Source organism: Gorilla gorilla, chromosome 16 (assembly GCF_029281585.2).
Source record: "Gorilla gorilla gorilla isolate KB3781 chromosome 16, NHGRI_mGorGor1-v2.1_pri, whole genome shotgun sequence".
Lineage (NCBI taxonomy): Eukaryota > Metazoa > Chordata > Mammalia > Primates > Hominidae > Gorilla > Gorilla gorilla.
In genome coordinates, this window is record NC_073240.2 from 59,295,914 (window position 1) to 59,318,323 (window position 22,410).

At 46.7% G+C, this 22,410-nt stretch overlaps 1 protein-coding gene across 2 annotated transcripts in view; it reads left to right on the plus strand.

Moving 5' to 3' along the window:
* LIPC (lipase C, hepatic type) overlaps window positions 1-22,410 on the plus strand; it is a 160,132-nt gene that overhangs the window by 120,168 nt on the left and 17,554 nt on the right. For both annotated transcript variants that reach the window (XM_019011048.4, XM_063699022.1), the window contains 5 exons: window positions 8,414-8,598; window positions 11,886-12,068; window positions 12,635-12,752; window positions 15,888-16,121; window positions 18,473-18,715. In XM_019011048.4, coding sequence (XP_018866593.4) covers window positions 8,414-8,598; window positions 11,886-12,068; window positions 12,635-12,752; window positions 15,888-16,121; window positions 18,473-18,715 — 963 coding nt within the window. The remainder of the gene's footprint in view (window positions 1-8,413; window positions 8,599-11,885; window positions 12,069-12,634; window positions 12,753-15,887; window positions 16,122-18,472; window positions 18,716-22,410) is intronic.

The following is a 22,410-nucleotide window of genomic DNA, read 5'->3' on the forward strand; positions in this document are numbered from 1 at the left end:
GCCCAGCCATTTTCCAACACATCGTAAAAGATATCGCACAGGACAACTGAATGTTGACTTGGTTTGCTTACCTGTGGAATTCTATCCACTTGGTGTGGTAAAACGGATTCTTGCCAGAGAACTGGAAGTGTAGATGGGTGGTGTTATCTATATCCTTGATTAATAAGAGAAGGAAAATGAATTTTTCCTTAATAAGTACAGGTTGTTTGAAATGCAGGCTGGGTGCAGTGAAGCTGCATGGTCTCCAGGCCCCTTGTGTTTCTAACCCTCTTGCTGGACAACTTGGCCTCCACAGCGTAGTCCCCAGGGAACCCTTGGCCATCTCCGGCCTGAAGGAATCAGGGAAGACCTTCAGGACATGCCAAGTCTCCCTGAGACCCTGCTCCTTGAGGGCTGGCTCCTTCCCTGACCTGGTCTTTTCGTTCAAAGTCAGTCCTGGAGTTATGTCTGCCAATTGACCCCAACCTCCAGAAAACTCAGAAACAGCCTGTCCTCTCAGGCCTGCAAACCAGGAGCAGCCAGGCCCAGCCCTGACTTATGCAAGTAACTACCACAGAAGGCCTGCTGTGCAGCCTATGCCGCTCATCCTGGATCAAGGGCAATGTGGAGAAACCGCATTATTGCTTGACTGTAGTGCAGTATTCCAACAATCATTTTAAATGTGTACTTGTGTAACCATGATCACCATCAAGATGTAGGATATTTCCATCTCTCTTTAGAGATTCCCTTTTGCCCTTTGCTAGTTAATCCCCACCCCATTCCCTGGACCCAGGAAATCACTGATCTGCTCTCAATCACTATAGTTTTGCTTTTCCAGAACGTCCTGTAAATGGAATCACACAATTTGTACCCTTTTAAATCTAGCTTCTTTCACTTAGCTTTATGCATTTTAGATGTATCCATGTTCTTGCATGTGTCAGCAATTGTTCCTTTTTCCTGCTGAGTAGTATTCCATTGGATGGATATGCGACAATTTGTTTATCCATTTACCAGTTGATAGATATTTGGGTTGTTTCAGATTTGGGGTTATTATGAATAAAGCTGCCATGAACATTTGAATATTTATGTGGACATATGTTTCCATTTCTCTTGAGTAAACGCTTGAAGTTTACTGGGTCCTATAGTAAGTGTACATTTGCCTTTAAAGAACTTGTCAAACTGTTTTCCAAAGAAAGTATTTTTTGTTCTCACCAGCAATCTATGAGGAGTTCTACCCAGTTTTGTCAGTCTTTTTAATTTTAGCCATTCTAAAGGGAGAGAAGTGATATTCCTTTGTGTTTTAAATTTGCATTTCTCCCATGACTAATGATGTTAAGCACACTTTCTTGTACCCATGTGCCCTTTGTGTATCTTCTTTTAAGGATATCTGTTCAATTCTCTCACCCTACCCTGAACCTACACAGGGTGGAATGTGCCTATGACCTCGGAAGGACTTTAGGGAAGCAAGCCCCACTTTCCCCAGAGAGGATTCCAGTACAAATGGAAAGCTCTTCTGAATGGCATACTCTTTCATAACCAGATTTCTTAAAAGAAAAAAATCATTCTGATTCTAGCCAGAAGTGCAGTAGAATTCAAGAGAATTTAAGAGAAAAGTTTAGAAGGAAAAAATTTTTGGCAAGAAAAAAGACTCTACTTACTTTTTTCCCTGGGATCCACAGAAGAAGAAATTGTGGCCTCAGGCTACAGTAGTATGGCACCAAAATGGACTCAAAAAAAAAAAAAAAACCAGAATAAATCAGACATGAAAATAACTTTCCTTCCATCCCATATCTCATTTTCTTATTTGACAAAAAAATAGTAAAGAGCAACTACAACAACAAAGAACAGGTGAAACAAGAATGCAAAAAAAGATGGGAAGATGGCAACCTCCAAAATGTAATAAATTAATTTCAGCAGCTTTAAACCTAAAGCTATTTGTAAAGAATAGCTAGAAAAGAAACCCACTCAAGACAAACTTAGGAATTTCTTCTGAGTTCAAAACAATATCTTAATGACCTGAAAAATTACCACGGCTTTACAAAGCACCTCATTCACTCCTTAGGAGTGAATTATACCTTGGGTAATTGAGGTTCGATATTATAGTGAAGTGATGCTAGGGTGTCACAAGAGGTGAAGGAAAATACAAAGTTTAGTAACTATTGTGCACATTCAGAAATTGAGACACAGAATTACTTTCAAGAAAATAAGTAAATGGGAGGGTCAGGTGTCCAGGTCAGGGCAAAATTCAAGATGGTGGGAGTGGGAGAAACATTCCTCACCGTGGCCTTGGGCAGAATCTGCTTATCTCCAGACAAAGCTCAGCAACAGCTAGGAGCTGAATCTGTAAGGTCCAGCAGTGACTAAATTCCCACACAAATGTTTCCATCTTTCCATCGTGCAAGAAATTCTGAAGTCAACATTGCCCAGCTACAGATCATTGGCCTGACCACAGAAGCCAGGGACAGAGCTGTGGCTACATTTATTACATAGGATTGTTCCATCCTGAGCAGAGTACATGGCCTGGAGAGTTTTCAGGGCAATTATGAAATTTCGGTCTTCCAGAGGACCCTTGCCAGGTCTAGGAATATTTTCAGCAGTGGATGTTTACAAAGCAAAAGCCCCCCACCCACACACATTAGCAAATTAAATAATGCATGTTGTATGAAAAACCTTGTGAGGGGCATAGCAATACCTGAGGCTTCTTTCTTATGCACTTGTGTGCCCAGAACCAGCTAATACATGGAAAGGGCTCAACAAACACTGAGCTGAGCAACAGCCTCTAGCCCAGGCATCATGGGCAGGAGGCAGATCCTGACTCCAATCAGGCCTCCTATGGTAGAATCCCTGGTTCTCTCCCATGGAAGGTGCCCCACCTCAGTTGCCTGCAGTCACCCATCTGCTGATGTCCTTACCCAAAAGAAAACAAAATAATTTCTTCTTGTATGAAATATCAGGAACCCTCAAACCTAGGAGTTAACTAGGAATAGAAAAATCACTTGCTGCAAGAAATAATATTAGAAATGTAATGGCTGGACCCAGCTTCTCCTTCTGACTAACTTTAAGGATTGTTTTGCTGCTCTAGGAACTTACTGTCATACAGAGGACAACCCCAAGCCTCCCTAGTCCATCAACCCCTTTTCCTGGATACAGGGGCTGAATCCCTTGATGGATTTGATCACTTACCTCAATTTAATATTCCTCCTCCTAAAACCACAGTATCATCCCCAGATTCTTATCACTGGTGTGACTTTACCTCTTCTGAAGACATGAGAAAAGCTCCAGTTTCAGAAGGTATGCTTGGAGAATGTGCTGCTTCTAGCTTATCCAATATGGAACCAATTTCTTCACTCATAGCTAAAGCATATCCTTTCCTCACAGCTTATCATAGAGTGGCCAGGTTTAAATGAGTCAATACAAATAAGACTGTTGGAAAAGTGCCTGGCACAGAGAAAGCATTCAATATATATCAGCTTTTAAAAATGCTGAAGATCAATTTGAATATATATGTATATATAAAGAGATATAAATAGGATCACACGTAAGGAACTGATTCTACTTTTAGGAAACTACACTAAGAAAATACTAATAGATTCAGATAAATATTTATACATAAAGAATATCATCAGAGAATTGTTTGTAATAGGGCAAAGAAAACCTTGAAACAGCATAAATTTTCAACAATAGTGGAATAAGTAAAGAAATTATGGCACTTTTTCCAAGTATGTTTTGAAGAATTTTTGATGCTATGAGAAAATGATAATGATAAGTGAAGAAGGATTTAAAACCATTTATGTAACATGATCTCAATTATACACACTGTAAATAAGAATCTATGGAACAAATATCTCCATAAGAAAACATTATGAAGACATACTCCAAATGTTATTTGTGTTTTTTTCTAAATAATAATATTCTTTATTTTTTCAGCATTTTTCAAATTATACTGAAATATATTTTCAGCATACATACAATGAGCATCCCTTAATTCTACAAAAAGCAAAATAAAATATGAAACAGTTAAAAGTCTATTGCAACACTATAATTTGAAGGGGAAAAAAAGGCTAAGGACCTACAGTAGGCCACTGGGCAGACAAAGGAGATCATTCTGAGGCTGAGTCCTCAGTATTTGGTGACCCAGTAGAGAGGCAAGAGAGGGCATAAGCTCTAAGCTTTCCAGCTTGGGCATAGAGATGAATGACGGTGTTATGAACCACAATAGGAAACGTAGGAAGAAAGGAAGAAGAATGGGTTGGGAGGAAGGAAAATACATTTAGTTTGGCCTTGCTGAGTCTGCGGTGCCCAAAGAGTACCCAGGCAAAGATGCCCAGTCGAGAGCTGGTGATGTGCAAAGCTAAAACTTGTAGGAAGAAACTGCAGTAAAGGTATGAGGGTGGGCACAGCAGTGAGTCCTTGAAGCCACGGGCTTCCCTTAGGATGCCCAAGTGTCCTAAGTGTTCTAGGAATAAGCAACAGACTCTGATCTCATGGAGGCTCAGACCCTTGGGCTTCAGGGCTGTATTCCTTCCACCCCTAAATGTGACCTGAAGTGGCCCCTGCCTCCCTCAGTCATAGGGACTGCTGCTCAATTATGGTGAAGAATCTCTTATAGACTCACTGTGACTTAAATGCTATTTGGTGCTGTGGCTGCTGTTTCACTGAAGATTACAGGGCTCTCAGGGTTAACCACATAAAACTTGCTGCTATATATTTGTAACCTCCTTTTTCAATAACACATAGGGAAACCATCTTGGGTTTCAGGACCAAAAAAGTGTGAGTGCCTGGCCACCAGGAATGCTATAACTGATCCTGCTTCCCTCTTTGATGTGGCCAAAAAGAAGCTCAGAAAAAAATCTGTGGCCCATCTTCAGCAGCCTTATAATATCACATAGTGTACATTTTTGGGTGTTAATATTGACATTTCTATCTTTAATGTTTTACTGCCCTTATTTTCTCTTTGTCCCAAGTTCTTCAACTATGAATTTTTGCCAGCTACTTCAAGTTAAAAATGTTCTTCCATGTCATGCCCACCCATTGATTCTGTTTGTTTCTACCTCTTGAAGTTGCACAAAATAATTCTAGTCTACCTTCTCCACAACAGCCCTTCAACTCTCATGTCATCCACCCAATCTTATTTTTATAGGCACCAGAGCCCCACTTTCTTTAACAATTGCTCATGGATATGAGCTCTTAAAGAGTCTTTCATCCATCTAGACTTGACTGATGCTTTATCTTCTCTTGACCTCTTCCCTAAAGCCCCTACGCAGGGCATTCCTCTGCTGCAACACAGCAACCACTTTTAATAGTTGGTTTTCATGCTTGCACCCCCTTCCTCCAAGGGGCTGGGGACTCCTGAAAGACAGGAGCCACATGCTGTCTTTGCCTCCAACTAGTACCTAGCCGGGGCCTGGGGCATAATACATGCTTAATAAGTGTTTGTTGAGGAAGTGAATAAATGAATGAGCACATACCTGTATACAGTATACAGCTTCCTCGCTCATACACATGTTAAAGAGAGCTAAAGCCTCCAGGAAGGGAGAAAAGAGAGGGCCCTGTTCAATCCAGTTGTTTGTGGGGCTTTCCATCTGACAACTCTTTTCCATGGTCTCTCCTGAACAGCCTCGAAGCCTCAGCAACCTGGGCTGGAGCTTATCTCACAGCTAAATCCAGAGTAAATATACACAAGACAGAATTGGTCCTATGAGGACAACTGGGGTGAATTTCCACAGAAAGAAAGGATTTCACTGATCAGAAATGTAAGATGCTAGATGCTCCAATTGGTACTTATTCTAACAACGCTCACTTCTCTAGGTTCTAATTACATGTCAGGCATTGTTCTGAGCTCTTTACAAATATCTTATTTAATCCTCATAACAACCTCATAAGATAGGCACTATTTTTATCCCCATTTTATTTTCATATGACCCTCTTAACATTTGAGGCAGCTATCCTAAAATGAAGAAAAGTGCAGTGTTTCAGACTCTGAATAAAAGAAAATGAGCTACATTAGGTCCAATGTATAAATGGCTGAAGATTGAGTTCCAGCCTTTGATCCAAGATCTGGATCTGGCAGGACACCTCACCACTCACTAACATTTATTGAGCACCCACCATTGTGCCCAGTGCTACCCTCCATGAGTTCACCGACAGGTGGAGGAGGCACACACCTGGATAAATAAATCACCCCGCTGCAGGGCAAGTGCATTAGGATCAGGGAGGCAGTACGGTGCTGACAGCAAGAAGGAGTAATTATCTCTGACTAGATGAGAAGGCTTCCTGGAGGCTGTGAAGTCTCCGTTCCATTTTAATGAATGGAGCAGCAGAGACAGAGCAGGAGGTGAGGTGCAAAGGTACCAGCATCCAAAAGGGCATTTGGGAACTGTTGGTAGCAGGAGAACGAAAAGAGAGGAGGAGGTGGGGGATGAGGGATCATCATTCAGGTGGTGGCCTTGGCTGCAATACCATGAAGCTGAAAGTCACTAACAGGTATAGTCATTTCTGTTTTAGACTCTTTGAGCAGCTGTGTGCAGGAGGACAGAGAGACCAAACAGAGAGAGACCAGTTAGGAGGCTGCTGTAATAAACCAAGCAAGACACAGTGTGCACGGGAACTAAGGCACAGGATTCTAGGGATATTTAGGAAACCTGAAGCTTTGGACTGATCGAGAAGTTGGCATAGCAGTGCAAGGTGACACCCCGGCTTCTGACTTAGACAGGAGGGCAGCCAGTGAAATCAGCAGGCTAGGTTGGAAGCAGGCTTCCAGGAGTGAGGGCAAGCTGAGACTCTCTATAAGCTCAGAAAAGCCAAAGAGAGCAGCAGAAATTTTCCTCATTATCTCAGAAAAGTTATTCAAATTCTTGCTCACACCTCCTTTTAATAAAATATGATGCATTTCATTCTGTCTTCATAGTGAAAAATCATTGCCCTTTGCTGAGAATTAATAACCTTTTGAGTTAATACCCTTTGGGTAGGAAAATTGGTTTCATTAACACCTCCCCTTGCACTTTGTAGGTTCATCATCTCTTGGTCCTGCTGTCCCTGAAACCAAAAGCCCAAGACATATTATTTGAGAAGCCTGAATGATTTTATGCTCAGAAAGAATGATCAGGGTCCTTATTAATTGGGCTGAATTGAGTCCACTGCCCAAAAAGGTCAGAGTGGCCTTGTGTCTGCTCCTCAGCCGCAGGGGAGCCCACCTTCTACCAGAAGGAAGGGATGAGAGCTTCCTCTCCCAGCTCTTGGCCTGATCCCTAATCTTGGCAGAAAAGATGCGCCCATCTTGACATGCCATGCCATGGAAACGCGCCACCTCGTCAGGCTCTACCAGGCCTCTTGGCAGAGGTGTCTGTCTCTGGTCCAGCACCACAGACAGGACAGCTGTCGGGCTGCCTGGCAGAGTTGGATGGCCACTCACCCGCCCCTCCAAAGTGGCTCATGGTCATAGTGAGGCTCCCCCAGAAGAGAGGCTGGAAGGCCCTTCAGTCAAACAACAGAAGGTGAGATGTTAAAAACAATCTTCCTCTCCTTTTCCACCTCCCACAGCCTTGGAAAGCCTCCGAATGGATATTCCTCTACTCTTTTCTGTTGCAAACTCTTTAGCAGCAGCCTGGCATCTGGAGCATGAAGCCCAGATTCTTCAGCATCCCAGGGCCCTCCGTGCTCTGGCCTGCCTGGCCTTGTCTCCTGCCTCTTTATGTATGCAAGGTTGCATGCCTCTGAGTCTCAACTCATGTTGCTCCCTCAGCCACCCCGACCCCCGCAACAAAACACAGACATACACTCAATCATCCTGCAAGGCCAAGGTCAACATCACATTCCCTGAAAAGCCCTCCCTGAATTCCACACCCTCCCTCAAGTGGCATCTACTACTCCCTCTGTGATTCCCCCAACCCTGCCCCACACTCACCCCTGTAGCTTGTCCCTGCAAGGCTTACCTGATATAATCTGTCTGCATGTGAGGACAAGTTGAGCCTCAGGAGCTAATACATAGTGTCACCCAACTAAGATGCTCTATTCACTGTCTCGCTAGGTAGAGATGTAGGGATGAAATTGGAGACAGCGATACCTGGGTTCAAATCCCGTCTCTATCAGTTTTTGGCAGCGTGATTTGGGGTGAGGTGCTTATCCATCAAGCCTCCAAAACTGCCTTGCCTATATTCCTTATGACCTAGAGGGTGACTCTAGTGCTTGATTGGCTGGTCACTGGGATAACAGGCTAGAGGATCTGGTGATCTCAACCTCCTAGGCCACCCTCCATCACTTGGCCATTCCACTGGAAACAGTCTTTGGGGCTCCCCACACTTGTGGCTCATTCTGATCTCCAGCATCTCCCAGTAACCTCTTTGTCTTGTGCTTGCAGAAGCAGCCTTTGAGAAGACGGAGGGCTTCAGGTGGAGCAGATGCCAGGCTAAGCACCGTCCCCAATCTTATATTGCAGAGCCATTTGGAAGAAGAGCTCAAGCTGTTGAAACAAACAAAACGCTGCATGAGATGAAGACCAGATTCCTGCTTTTTGGAGAAACCAATCAGGGCTGTCAGATTCGAATCAATCATCCGGACACGTTAGAGGAGTGCGGCTTCAACTCCTCCCTGCCTCTGGTGATGATAATCCACGGGTGGTCGGTAGGAAATGCTGACATGCCGTTTTTCTCTCCGATTTCACATTTTCTTTTTTTCTTTCTAGCGTGTTCATGTTCATAAAAAGATAGGGAGCTGGTGATAACAACTCCATGCATAATGTTTATGAAGCACGTTCTAATTTTCCAAGTGCTTCCCCACGCATTAGCTCATTGATTATCTCGATTCCATGAGTAAGCAGGGTGAGAAAATATAATTATCTCCATGTTTCAGATAGAATGTGGCTCAAAGAGGTCACACAGCCCATTGGGGCCCACAGGGATTGCAGTCCGTACAGGAAGAAGCCTCCTTCCTGAATCTGCATGTTACACACAGGGGGACATAGGAAGCCAGAAGAATGGACTCCCAATGAAATGTTGTATCAGCAAGGTTTAAGTTCAGCAGCAAATAACAGAGACTCAAATTAGCAGTGGTTCAAAGAAAACAGAAATTTGTTTTCATTTCGCAAAATATTCCAAAGATATATGTAACCCAAAAACCGGCTAGACAGCTTTGGTCAATGAAGTCCTCCGGGCCCCAGCTCCTTCCAGCTCACTGCTCTGTCATCTTGGGGTGTGACCCTCATCCTCATAGTCCAAGATGGCAGCTAGAGGACTAGCCATCACATCTTTATTCCAGGAAGCACAATGTAGTAAAAGATGTACACAAAGGAGTCAAAAGCAAGGTTTTTACAAGAGCTTTATTGAGATATAATTTACAAAGCCTACAACTTATCCATTTCAAGTGTACACAATTCAATGGCTTTTGGTATAAAAGAGTGTTTTTTAGGTGTCCCAGAGCCTCTGTGAAATTCTTCCAGTTACATCCATTGACCATATCTAAGTGGAAAGGTGGCTGGAAAGTATAGGCTGTTAAAGAAAATGTAGCCTTTTAGTGATGCTAAAAATTCTATTACTATGGAAGAAGGAGAGAAAGGATATTATTGGCAATAGGTGAAGTCAAACCATGTGAGAACTTGTCTCCAAGAGGAAATCCTGCCTCCCCAGTGTCTAGCCCACCCATGATTTCAAGCATAGTTCACAATTTGAACCCTCCAGAGATTTTGGTGTCTACTTCATGACTTAGAAACCTTTCCCTGCCATCTAACTGAAAAGTACTCTTGAAACCCCCATCTATCCTATCCTGGAGAGGAAAATGAACGCTTCCATCACCTGCCTCCCCTCACCTCTCCCTGCCTCCCACGTGACGTTCCAGCAACATCTAACTGCTTGTATTAATAGCTTCCTCCACACCCCATGCACCTGCCTTCTCTCTTCTTGGTCTTGGCTTAGTCTGTGCCCTCTGCCTAGAGTGTTCTTTCTCCTCCTCTTTTCCTGATTAACTCCCACTTTTCCTGTAAGACACAGTCCCAAACAGGTCCTCCTGCAAGCCATTGCTGCCTTCATCCCAGCACCCCCACAGGGCATTCAGTGTCACCGGGAGTTCCCGTGCGGCCCTGACCACTCTCCACCACCGCTCTGCAGCTCGGCTTTCTAATTGTCTGTGTTTCTCTGCTCTGCTAGGCTGTAAGCTTCTTCCTGGGAAGGATTCTGTCCTATTCTCATCTAATAGACTACTGTGGGCCACTATCCATTATGTAATCAGTGCTCCAAAATGTTTGTGAACTGAATTAAAGATCAAATGAATGAGTCTTGTTTATAAATGCAACATGAAGACCACAGGAGCCTCTTACCAGGATGCTTTTACCAAAATGCACTCTTCATTATCAAAATTCTGTCCAACCTAGTATATGTCTCCTCCTCCTATTACTGCTAATATTAATAACAACAACAACAACTGCAGTGACGAACATTTGTTGAGTCCTTACTATGTTCCAGACACTGCTCTAAGTGCTTTAGATCTATTAATGTATTTCTCCTTCATAACAATCCTGGAAGGAGAGCATTATTAACCCCATTTTCCAGGTGAGAAAACTGAAGCGCAGAGAAGTTAAATAACTTGCCCAAGGTTACTCAGCTAGAAACTAGGAGAGCCTAGATTTGAACCCAAGATGCTCCATGCACATAGAAGGCACTTGGTAAATATCTAGTAAAGGAATGCGTCTTACCCTGGAATGGCATGACAGGCCCTCAGGGGAGCTCTCCAGCTTCACCCGCTATTGTCAAGCCTTCACCTCCTATTGTCTAGCCTTCACCTCACCAACTTTCCTCCTCTCCCCTGACATACCACACTGCCCTTTCATGATTCTGTGACTCTGCACGCACTGTTCCTTCTGCCTGGAATGCCCTAGACCTCACCACTACCACATTCACCTGCCCACCGGCATTCTTTTTGTTTCTTTGTTTTGTTTTGTTGAGATAGGGTCTCACTCTATTGCCCAGGCTGGAGCGCAGTGTGATCTCAGCTCACTGCAGACTCGACCTCCTAGGCTCAAGCCATCCTCCCACCTCAGACTCTGGAGTAGCTGGGGCTAGAGGCATGCACCATCACACCTGGCTAACTTTTGTATTTTTTGTGGAGATGGGGTTTCACCATGTTCCCCAGGCTGGTCTCAAACTCCTAGGCTCAAGCAATCCCCTTGCCTTGGCCTCCCAAAGGGCTAGGAGTACAAGCATGAGCCACCGCGCCCAGCCCCCACCCATGTTCGTCTTACTGGACTCCTATCGATCCTTTAAGGCCCAGCACAAGTGTCTTTGCTCTGTAAATCCATTAGGAGTGCCCTGCAAATTGGTTCTCAAACAAGGCACACATACAGAACAATTCTCTGTAAACATTTTTAACCTCCTACTATGTCAGGCTCACAGTGCCCATCCTGCTAAGTCCAGCATAACGCAGTCTGCAGGGCAGAGCCGGTGCTATGGCTTTAGGGGTGAGGTGGGGCAGCTGCACGCAGAAGGAGGCGTACAAATGGCCCTAAGGGACAGGTCAGCTTCCAGGACCTGATTTACACATATTTCTCCACTGTTTTAAGGTTTAGAAAGTCCCTAAGAGGAAAAACATTAAGATAATTGTTCTCGGGAGGGGGCGGGGGGGAACGTTTGGAAAAATCTGGAGACATTTTTGGTTTTCAAAACCTGGGGCAGTGGGTGGGTGTTGCTGGCATCTAGTTGGTGAAGGCCAGGAATGCTGCTAAACATCATACAATGCCCAAGACAGCCCCCACAACAAGGAATTCTCTGGCCCAAAATGTCAACTGTGCATGGCTGAGAAACGTCGTAGCAAGCCCTTCCTCTTGTGGGGAAGGATCCAGCATTATCCAGGAGCTGCAGAAGGAAGAAGGGTGAGCGGGGAGAAAGGAAACTAGTGCAACCCTCCCTCTGTACCCTCCTCAGGTAGACGGCATGCTAGAAAACTGGATCTGGCAGATGGTGGCCGCGCTGAAGTCTCAGCCGGCCCAGCCAGTGAACGTGGGGCTGGTGGACTGGATCACCCTGGCCCACGACCACTACACCATCGCCGTCCGCAACACCCGCCTTGTGGGCAAGGAGGTCGCGGCTCTTCTCCGGTGGCTGGAGGTACCGACCAGCCCCATCCTTCCTTCACCTCCCTTCCCTCCTTTCCCTTCCTCTGAGAGTGAATGAATTAAGCTGGTCTCCAACAGCAGCCCAGGCAGGAGAAGCACTAATGCTCAGCTCACAGGAATGAGAAGGCACAGGACTGACACCAGACCCCAGGGCTCTCTCAGACGCCTCCCTTGAACCCCTGTTTCACAGAACCACCTTCTCCCCTCTCCTCATCCACTATTCCTCTTATGCTCACCCCCTTAGACATGCTAAGGGATACAAACACACCCTGTAAGCTATCAAGCCCCCACACAAATGAGTGGGATCACTTCTGTAGGGCATTAGTGTCCAGGGGAAGACAGGCAGGCAGGAGGCTGCAGCTACCAGGCGAGGTCACAGGTACCTGAGTCCCAGGAGAGTCAGCCAGTTGAGAGACTAGTTTCAGTTTGGAGTGTGAATAAGGCACCTCATTTCTGAGCAGGGACGAAGAACAGGGTGGGCGCCACAACACACTGGACCGCAAAAGGCTTTCATCCAGGCAGCTCTTCTCTTGCCCCCATCCCGCTGCTGTCTTCCAGGAATCTGTTCAATTCTCTCGAAGCCATGTTCACCTAATTGGGTACAGCCTGGGTGCACACGTGTCAGGATTTGCCGGCAGTTCCATCGGTGGAACGCACAAGATTGGGAGAATCACAGGTAACCATGCCTAATAACTCACACACTGATCTCCACTCCATAGGGGTGTCCAACAAGGACTTGCTTTTCCAACAGGCTCATCATTAAAACACCCCAACACTTATTGTGAGGGATCAGAGCTCATGAGAGGACTTGTAACATTCTTTCAAACATGACCAATGTCATGGATTGCTGTTCCAGAGAATTCAGAGCAAATTATAGCCTCAATTCCTATTGCCTGCCCTCAAACGAATGCCTCATGTTGGTGTGCCAAATGGGACTAAAAGATGGACTTTCCTAGCAAGAAAGAGTCTTATTTTTTAATCTATAATGTACAAAGTCCAATTTGGGAGAGTTAAGGAGTGAAGAATCACAGCCTTAATTTGCTGTAATTCATCAGCCACGTTAGTGCCTCCGTTTCCACATTTGTGAAACGTGTATGTTTTAGTCTGGTACCCATTTGGGTTGAGGGAGGGAGCTCTGCATCAAAAACTTCACCCCAAACTCCATACACACGCAGAAATGGCCCAAGATATCCAGGAAGGTCTGCACATGTGCGAGGAAGGCCTTCCTCCCAGGCTTCCGGGACACCAACCCCACCCTTCACACTGCCAGGGATTGGATCCAAAAACACACAGCTGGTGAGATTGTTCCCCAGTCCAAGTCTGAGGCCCACTGATACCACAGGTATAAAACCCGGGAGGCACAGGCAAGGCCTTTCTCGGTGTGGAAGCCCCAGAGCGCCCCAGCCTCTCCTCCTGCTGATCCCTTCCCATAGCTCTAGGCTTCAATGACACAAGGTTTTTCTCTACTTCACGAACACACCATGGCCTCTTGTGCCTCTGGGCCTTTGCATGCACTGTTTGCTTTGCCCACCCCTCAGCCACTCAAACTCCTCCTCATCCTTCAAGACCCAGCAGGCTCAAACAATATTTCACAGGCCAAAACAAAGAGCATTTTACATGAATAACAAAGTTGTTGCGAATTTATATTTTATCAAGTGAGGACATTTTTTTTTTTTTTTTTTGAGATGGAGTTTCGCTCTTGTTGCCCAGGCTGGTGTGCAATGGCATGATCTTGACTCACCGCAACCTCTGCCTCCCGGGTTCAAGCGATTCTCCTGCCTTAGCCTCCCGAGTAGCTAAGCCACACCCAGCTAATTTTTTTGTATTTTTAGTAGATACGGGGTTTCACCATATTGGTCAGGCTGGTCTCAAACTCCCAACCTCAGGTGATCCACCATCTCGGCCTCCCAAAGTGCTGGGATTACAGACGTGAGCCACCATGGCCGGCCATGAGGACATTTTTACAAACAACTACTATCTGCTATTACCATTCCTTTATAAAAGAATTTCTTTTAACTTGAGAAAGAATGGGGATAATGGCAGACATTTAAACGGAATACATTTGTGATTATGACAGCTCATTTCCTCATGCTTTTTTGTTCATCTTGCTGGTCACTGGGGAAGCCTGGTCACAGACCGGCGTGTGGCCCCCATGGATTTAACCCACAATAGCCTGGGGATGAGCAGCCCTCCCACTGAAGAAGCAGGGCCAGAGGTCAGAGTCCACACCCAGCGAGGCAGCCTCAGGCCCGAGGCCCAGAACCCTCTCCACCCAACTGGTGCTGTGGATCACATTAGGCATATCAGCTGGGCCCACCCACCTCAGAGACAGCAGGAAAGCTCAACACCCTCTTGCCGTCTTGTCATCAGCCTGATGAAGAAAGGAACAGAAATCATATCAGGACATTTTTCATGAAGAAAGGAACAGAAATCATATGAGGACATTTTTCTTTTTCTCTTTTTTTTTTTTTTTTTTTTTTTTTTTGAGACAGAGTCTCATTCTGTTGCCCAGGCTACAGGGCAGTGGCATGATCTTGGCTCACTGCAGCCTCCACCTCCCTGGTTCAAGTGATTCTCCTACCTCAGCTTCCCAAGTGGCTGGGACTACAGGTGTCCACCACCACGCCCGGCTAATTTTTGTATTTTTAGTAGAAACAGGGTTTTGTCATGTTGCCTAGGTTGGTCTCGAACTCCTGACCTCAGGTGATCTCCCAGACTCAGCCTCCCAAAGTGCTGGGATTACCAGGCGTGAGCCACTGCGCCCGGCCAAGGACATTTTTCATTTGTCACTGTGGGTAGGGCTGGAGAATGGGTGATCTCACAGCTCACTCTCAATTCCTTCGCCCCCCAAGTAGGGAAGGAAACCAGGGCCGGGGTGGGACACCAGAGGGTCCTCCAGAGAAGGCAGAGGAAGAAAGACAGGGAAAAAACTTTGAGCGCATAAATACTCCCCAACCACAGTCAGCCAGGAGCTGCCACCTTACTTCGTGCACAGACATCTGTCACTTGAGGCCCAGAGCTTTGAGCTCCCCTACTTGCACACAACATTTTCACGTACAGTGAAACGTCCCGCGGCTGTTCTGGACGTTCTAATGAAATGACATCTTAGGAGAAAAATCAGCTTGTTTAGGGAAATTATTGATAACATACAGGCAAATAAATTTCATTCTTTGATAGGTAGGTTGGAACTACTTATAATGAGCATATTGGCTTTTTTTGTATGCAAACAGATGGTCTTGAAAGTAGCTTGAGAGGTACTCAAAATTGATTTGCTCAGGTAAATCAAGCATTCCCTCATAACCTTATTCCTGTTTTTTTCTTTTTGAGATAGGATCTCCCTCTGTTGCCTAGACGGGGTCACAGTGGTGCAATCATGATTCACTGCTACCTCAAACTCCTGGGCTCAAGCAACCCTCCTGCCACAGCCTCCTGAGTGGCTGAAACTACAGGCACATGCCACCACACCCAAATAATTTTTGTATTCTTTTTTTTTTTTAGAGATGGGGTTTCACTATGCTGCCCAGGCCTCCTGGCCTCAGGCATCATAACCTTGTGTCTACCACTGGAGAGTTTCCGCAAACCTCTTTCCCCGCTAGCTAATGCCCAGCCTGTGTGTCATTGTTAGCACCATGAATTACTGTGGTTTTACTGAGAAAAGGTTACGGCGAGGTTTTCTAGGGAAGGATTATGCCCTAGGTGTTTCTTCTTCCTGCTAGTTCATTAATGTATAATAATATCCAAAAGCTAAAAGGCACATTTCTCTTCCCCTCTCCTTGCTCCCACGTGACCCTTACCCCTGCTTTCCAATTAGGGCTGGATGCCGCGGGACCTTTGTTTGAGGGAAGTTCCCCCAGCAATCGTCTTTCTCCAGATGACGCCAATTTTGTGGATGCCATTCATACCTTTACCCGGGAGCACATGGGCCTGAGCGTGGGCATCAAACAGCCCATAGGACACTATGACTTCTATCCCAACGGGGGCTCCTTCCAGCCTGGCTGCCACTTCCTAGAGCTCTACAGACATATTGCCCAGCACGGCTTCAATGGTGAGAATGAAGTCACGGGCCGGGAGCACCGGTCTACATTTCAATGGGGCCTCTGGAATTCAGCGGAATCTACCAACATACGGGACTCAGGGAAGAGTTCAGCAAGGATAGGGGCCCAGGGTGTATGGTCACCAAGTCCACCCAGAGAGAAGGAATACTGGAGTGGGCAAGGGTGCCTGTCCCCCAGCAGGCCACTCCTGGCAACAGGCCAAGGCCACGCCCTGAGGATGAACAGAGGGCACCAACAGGAACCCCCACTTCTCACCCCAGCCCCACGTGCCCAGGCAAACCCTCTCCCGGGGTACCAGCTCTTCTGAGAGTTGAGTCCGGATGCCTGTGGTTATTCTTCCTTCTCTGGAAGTTTCCTCGTTCCAGGAACCGCCTCTATTCTGAACCACATGAGGATCCACTTAATAGGTTGTGGCTTCTTGATGAAGGTCTCACTCTTCATCCCACTCCATCAGTTTAATTGAGGAAATTACTCAGACTCTCCCAATGGGAAATTCAGCTTCAAATATGTCCTTGTTATGCCCTTTACCTCAGGGCAGACACAGAATGTGCTGTTATCTGGGTTGTGATCCCACTTCTCTCTCAAGTCCTAAAACCGAAATATTAACAGGCACATTGATAATATGCACAGGATTAAAGAACAAAAATGTCAGTAGAAGCAGCACATTCCACGGGCATTCCAAATTTCTTGCTATTATAAAATATCACCCTGATTAAGACATGCCAATCACTCCAAGCCAAGTAGAGCCCTCCACCCCCACAAGCCACCTCACCCTGATCATCCAACACTCAGCTGAGAACACACTCTCTTGTGATGACACCATCCTCGCCTCTCCAACATCAGAGTGACCTTCACACTCCGCATCATCTCATTTTGGCTGGACTCCCAGCCTTCCACCGCCCAGGCCTGAGAGAGCCTTCTGGGAACTTGCCCTTATCATTGCTTATATCCCTCCCACCTCCCCCACCCCATCACCTCCCCTCCAGCCACCAGCAGTTCCCAGCTGACCATCCAGCCCTCATCCCAAACTTCACCCCAACAAAGCTCAGTACAGACCATCAGGATGGTGTATGGGCTTTATTTGCCTGGTAAACACATTCCTGACCAGTCATTACCATTTGCTCTTTTGTGCTAAATTTCAAAGTGACGGAACCAAATGTAGGTATTCACCTTGCCCAAGCTTGGGCTGGTTTTTCTCAGTCGTCTTCACTCCTGTGTTTGAAAGGGTTCCTGGGGTAGTTCTCCCAGCCACAGCTGCGCAGGGGCTCACTGGATACCTGCAGATTCACCTTCACTACCTCCTGGGTGGATGAGCTTGGGTGAGTTAGTGGATGTCTTGGAAGCTCAGTTTTCTCGTCGAAAACAGCGGCCTCAAGGAGCTGCAATGAAGATGCAGGCAGTGGAGGAGCGGAGGGCACGCAGCATACACAGCCTCCTAGTAGGTGCCCAAGGAATGCAGCCGCTAGCGTCCAAGGACTGCAGTGACTAATCTTGGCATTTAGCCTCCAGACAACTGGGGAATTAGCTTTTGGCAAAGTCACCTGTGCTGTCCCTTTACAACAAGTGTTTCACATATCTTGTGGTGGTTCCTCAACATCCCTTGAGAATTATTTACCACAGATTAGGTTAAAATTTGGAGAGTTAAAAAAAAAAAAAAAAAGGTCAAATCCTTAGTAGATCAACTTCATAAGCTTGTTTTGGGGGTGAGGCCTGTCCAGATCTGGTTACTGGGCAATGTCCTTCCAAATCCAATTCTTATGCTGGTTTCACAGGCCTGTTACCTAAGGGATGCAATGGCTGCTTTGGGACACAAGGTAGACATTGTTGAGAGGCCTCAGCGTTCTCCAGACCATCAGAGTGCCACGGGATTGTCTCATGTATCTAGTTATATTAAGAGAAGAGGAGTCCCACGCAAGCCTGTTCCAGAAAACCCACCCTCCAGGCATCAGCACCTGGGCATTTTAAATTATCTCATTTGAGATAGAAATATTTCTATAATAAATTACACTAACCTGCTCTCTTAATGAATTTGATCTTTCCTTAGTGACTTGGGTGCCTATTAAAATGCCTACTGTAACACGCTGTCATAAAGGAGTGCTCTCAGGATCCCGGCAGTGCCTGGGATTTTGCCTGACACTACATGACTCAGAGGGTCTACTTCCCTTAGTTTCAGTCAGTTGTCACATCCTGCTGTTGTCAAGGGGTCTGCCTTGACAAGCCCACCCTTGCCTGTTCTGTGTGCTACTGCTAACCTCCTGTGGGCTGAGAACCAAGGTGATCCTCAGAGTTGAGGCTGCTTTGGGTTAAGGGGTGACAACGTCCTTCTTGCCCTGTGTTCCAGCCATCACCCAGACCATAAAATGCTCCCACGAGCGATCGGTCCACCTTTTCATCGACTCCTTGCTGCACGCCGGCAAGCAGAGCATGGCCTACCTGTGTGGTGACATGAACAGCTTCAGCCAGGGTCTGTGCCTGAGCTGCAAGAAGGGCCGCTGCAACACGCTGGGCTACCACGTCCGCCAGGAGCCGCGGAGCAAAAGCAAGAGGCTCTTCCTCGTAACGCGAGCCCAGTCCCCCTTCAAAGGTGAGTGTGGAGCTGGGGAGCCTTCTGAAGGGCAGGATGCAGTACCCTGTCCAAAGGGCTCAGAAGTCCCCTTGGCTTCTTTCCTGGAGGTGCTTCAGCTCTGCTGTTGCCGTGTTTCTGAAACTGTGCAGGCTCCAGACAGCAACATTGACACAGCCTTTCTCCTGTCCCAAGAGTGTGGCCACCTTGCTGCCAAGGGCTAGGAGGAGAAACCTCCATCATTTCTGAAACAATCCTTGGGTTGGCCTCTCTGTCCATTTTCATGCTCCCCTAGAATGTTAGATCTGCAAGGCCACACGCAGTTTACCTGGGCCACCCGGATCTCACTGTACAGGGACTTCAGGCATCTCCAAACACAGCCTAGAACCCAGTTCTTTCATCTCTGTTCACGGCCCCCATGAAAAAACTGGATTCTAGACTGCATTTCATTTCTTCTAAGATTTGAATCAGCTGATCTGATAGGACATGATATTCACCCTGAGGCACTCCCAAGACAAGATTCAGCTTCCAATGTTTCGCAGCCAGATTTTTAACCACAGGGCAGAAAGTGGGCCCAGCAGCTCTCTGGATTGAATGGAAGATTGTAGAAAGGGCTGTGACCACGTCTTAGGCTGAGGCCAGCAGAGAAATACTCCACTGAAACCTAAATCCTCCTGGAGGGAACAAGCCGACATCTGTTGCCATTAACATTTCTGCCTAATCCTTAAAACAGCTCGGGAGTGCTTTAGCATCTCACTGTTTCATCGCACAGCCTCTCCAGTGCTGGGAGAAGAAATCTGATGTGCTGTTTGACTATTACCATGCAGATATTTGTATCTGGAGAATGTGAACAGGCCGTCGCCACCACTTTGCTTTTAGGGAGCATTTTACACAAAACATTCGATGCAGCCATCAGCTCCTTGTGGTTCTCCCAACAGCCAGGCAAGGATGGCAGGGCTGGTTATTATCCCATTCTAAAGAGGAGGAAAGCAAAACTCGCGTGGGGTGCCCACAGCTGTGCGGCTGTAAGGAGACCTGGAACAGGGCCACCTGACTCAGTCGTGAGTTCAAACTCCCAGGCAGCTTATTTTTGAGGCACAGGATTTCTCTGTGTATCGGAACTTTTGCTCTCCAGTCAGGTTTCCCTCCCTTGAGTCAAGCAGGTCTAGGAATGACAGAAATTTCTTGTGGTTGCGCACAGCATCTGAAGAGTAGTTGGTGTGAGGGCAGGATCTTTCGGGCCAAAGGGTCCCTCCACTGGCTGTCCCTTAGGGCTGGAGGAGATGGCAGCACGCAGGTGAGGGAATTTGGAAGTCCTCCTGCTTCGGGGAGCTCCTCCGCTGCAGGCTGCCAATTAGAGACTCATTTGGGTGAACCAGCTCCTCTTTTAAATGGCACTGCCGCCTGGAGTGATTAAGCCTCTTAGATAATCACATTTCACTGGATCTATTTTAATCATGGAATGTTCGCATCATGAGGAGCAGTTCAACCCTGCCGTTTTTCAGATGGGGAAACCAAGGCCTAGGCAGGGAAAATTATTTGTCCAGAGACAAAAAGCTCTTGGCAGACCTGGCATTTAGACCTGGGGCCTCCAAAGAGTGAGCGGAGTGATTTTTACCTCCTAAATCTGCCGCTGGTCTGTTTGTGGGGATAAGAGGGGTATGGAAGAGAAGGGTGGGGGAATTGCTTTCTCCTTGAAATCACCTGGGAAGAAAAGAGGTCATTTTTCATCTTCAGGGCTAAACTGGGCACTTCATCTGAAGTGAAGGATTTGGCCCAGCCCTAGGACGTCTACTGGGGATGTGGAGATTGGGAAGGGAAGCATCAAGAGAAGGAAGAAGGGGAAACAAGAGCAGTAGGCATGAACCAGGCTGAGCTTCTCCCATTTGCCAACGGCCCCAGTGCCCGACCACCATACACTGCTGGTGTGAACTCACAAGGATCCCTTTCTTATTAAGAATTGCAAAGAATTGCATTAGGGCATCATCATCTCACCCACCAGCTACCAAAACCAACATACTCATCCATCCGTATATTCTTCAAACACAGTCCTACCCTCAGGGGACTCGGTGGAGACTAACCCACGATGAGTTCCTTGGAGACCACATTTGTGTCTCTTTATTACCAACTACTTATCTTGCTCCTGGGACATCTAGTGAGGAGGAGGTTAAAGGCAGGACTGACTGAAACTGGTCAGGAACCAAAAGCCCCAGCCTGGATGGAGGTTCCAGTGCTGAGCTGTGGCTTGTACCACACCCTCTCCTTTTCTTTCTTACTTTTTTTTTTTTTTTGAGACCAAGTCTCACTCTGTCGCCCAGGCTGGAGTGCAGTGGCGTGATCTTGGCTCACTGCAACCTCCACCTCCAGGGTTCAAGTGATTCTCCTGCCTCAGCCTCCTAAGTAGCTGGGATTACCGGCGTGCACCACCACACCCAGCTAATTTTTGTATTTTTAGTAGAGACGGGGTTCCGCCATGTTGGCCAGGCTGGTCTCGAACTCCTGACCTCAGGTGATCCACCCACCTCGGCCTCCCAAAGTGCTGGAATTACAGGCGTGAGCTACTGCGCCCAGTCCATACCCTCTCCTTTTCTGCTCCCCCACAAATTCTCTCCAGTTCTCCTTCAGCCCCTCCAGTGAGCAAAGTCCTCACCTGCTCAACCCAGTTTCGCTTGCTAGTGGAGAGTAACATCTCTGTGGTCACATCAAGCCACACTGGGCATGGCTGGAAAGTGCACCCATGTGAGACTCGCCTGTTTGAAGCAGCTGCTCATGGGATACTGCTATCTATATAATGTTATGTTGTCCAATGTGGTAGCCACAAACCATATGTGGCTATTTAAATCCAAATCTAAGTTACTTTAAATTAAATGGAACCAAAAATTCAGTTTGTCAGTCACACAGGCCACCTTTCAAGTGCTCAAATACGTGGCTGCTGCATCAGAGAACACAGAAATAAAACATTTCCATCGCTGCGGAGAGTTCTATTGGTGATGCTGGGATGAACATTTTAATCTAGGCCACCACAGCTACACCACTCCCTGCCCATCACAACCGTGATCATAACTGACTTGGGCCCCCAAAGCCTATTTCACCAGCCACCTCCAGCATTTTGATGAATACATATTACACTCTTAAAAGAGCAGACTTGCCCAACCCCGGCCTACAGAGAAACCACAATCCCCATTTTTCAAAAACATCTAATTGTACTATGTATTTTAGTGCAGGGTCTGGTTGGGCAAGATAAACATCGCCTCCTGATTGTAGTTTCACAAAGGATGACTAACTTGGCCTGAATTCCTCTGGCTCCCAAGATATTTCGACAAAACCATCAAAGGATCTATTTTCTACAACCGTACACCAGAACTCGGGTAAACACTGCGAGAGTACAGCAGTAGCAAGAGAGAATTGGGAAACAGTCGCCTAGTGAAACGAGGCAATTTATCGCCCACTTCCATTCTCACTCTCTCACAAGGAACCTTTACCAGTTTGGGAGCCTGTTTTTAAGGGAGGGGGAGGATCTGTACGGAGTAAATCCTGTTTCGCCAGTGCCTCCTCTCATTTCATCCTCAGAGCAGTCAGATGAGGTAACCGGGTGGAGAGGAGGGAAGGGGCCCTCGGGGGGCACTCTGCCTGGGCACTGGGCTGGATGTGTTGTACACGTTAGCTCATTTCCCATTTGATCCTCACAGCAACCCCCAGACAGAGAGAGACACACG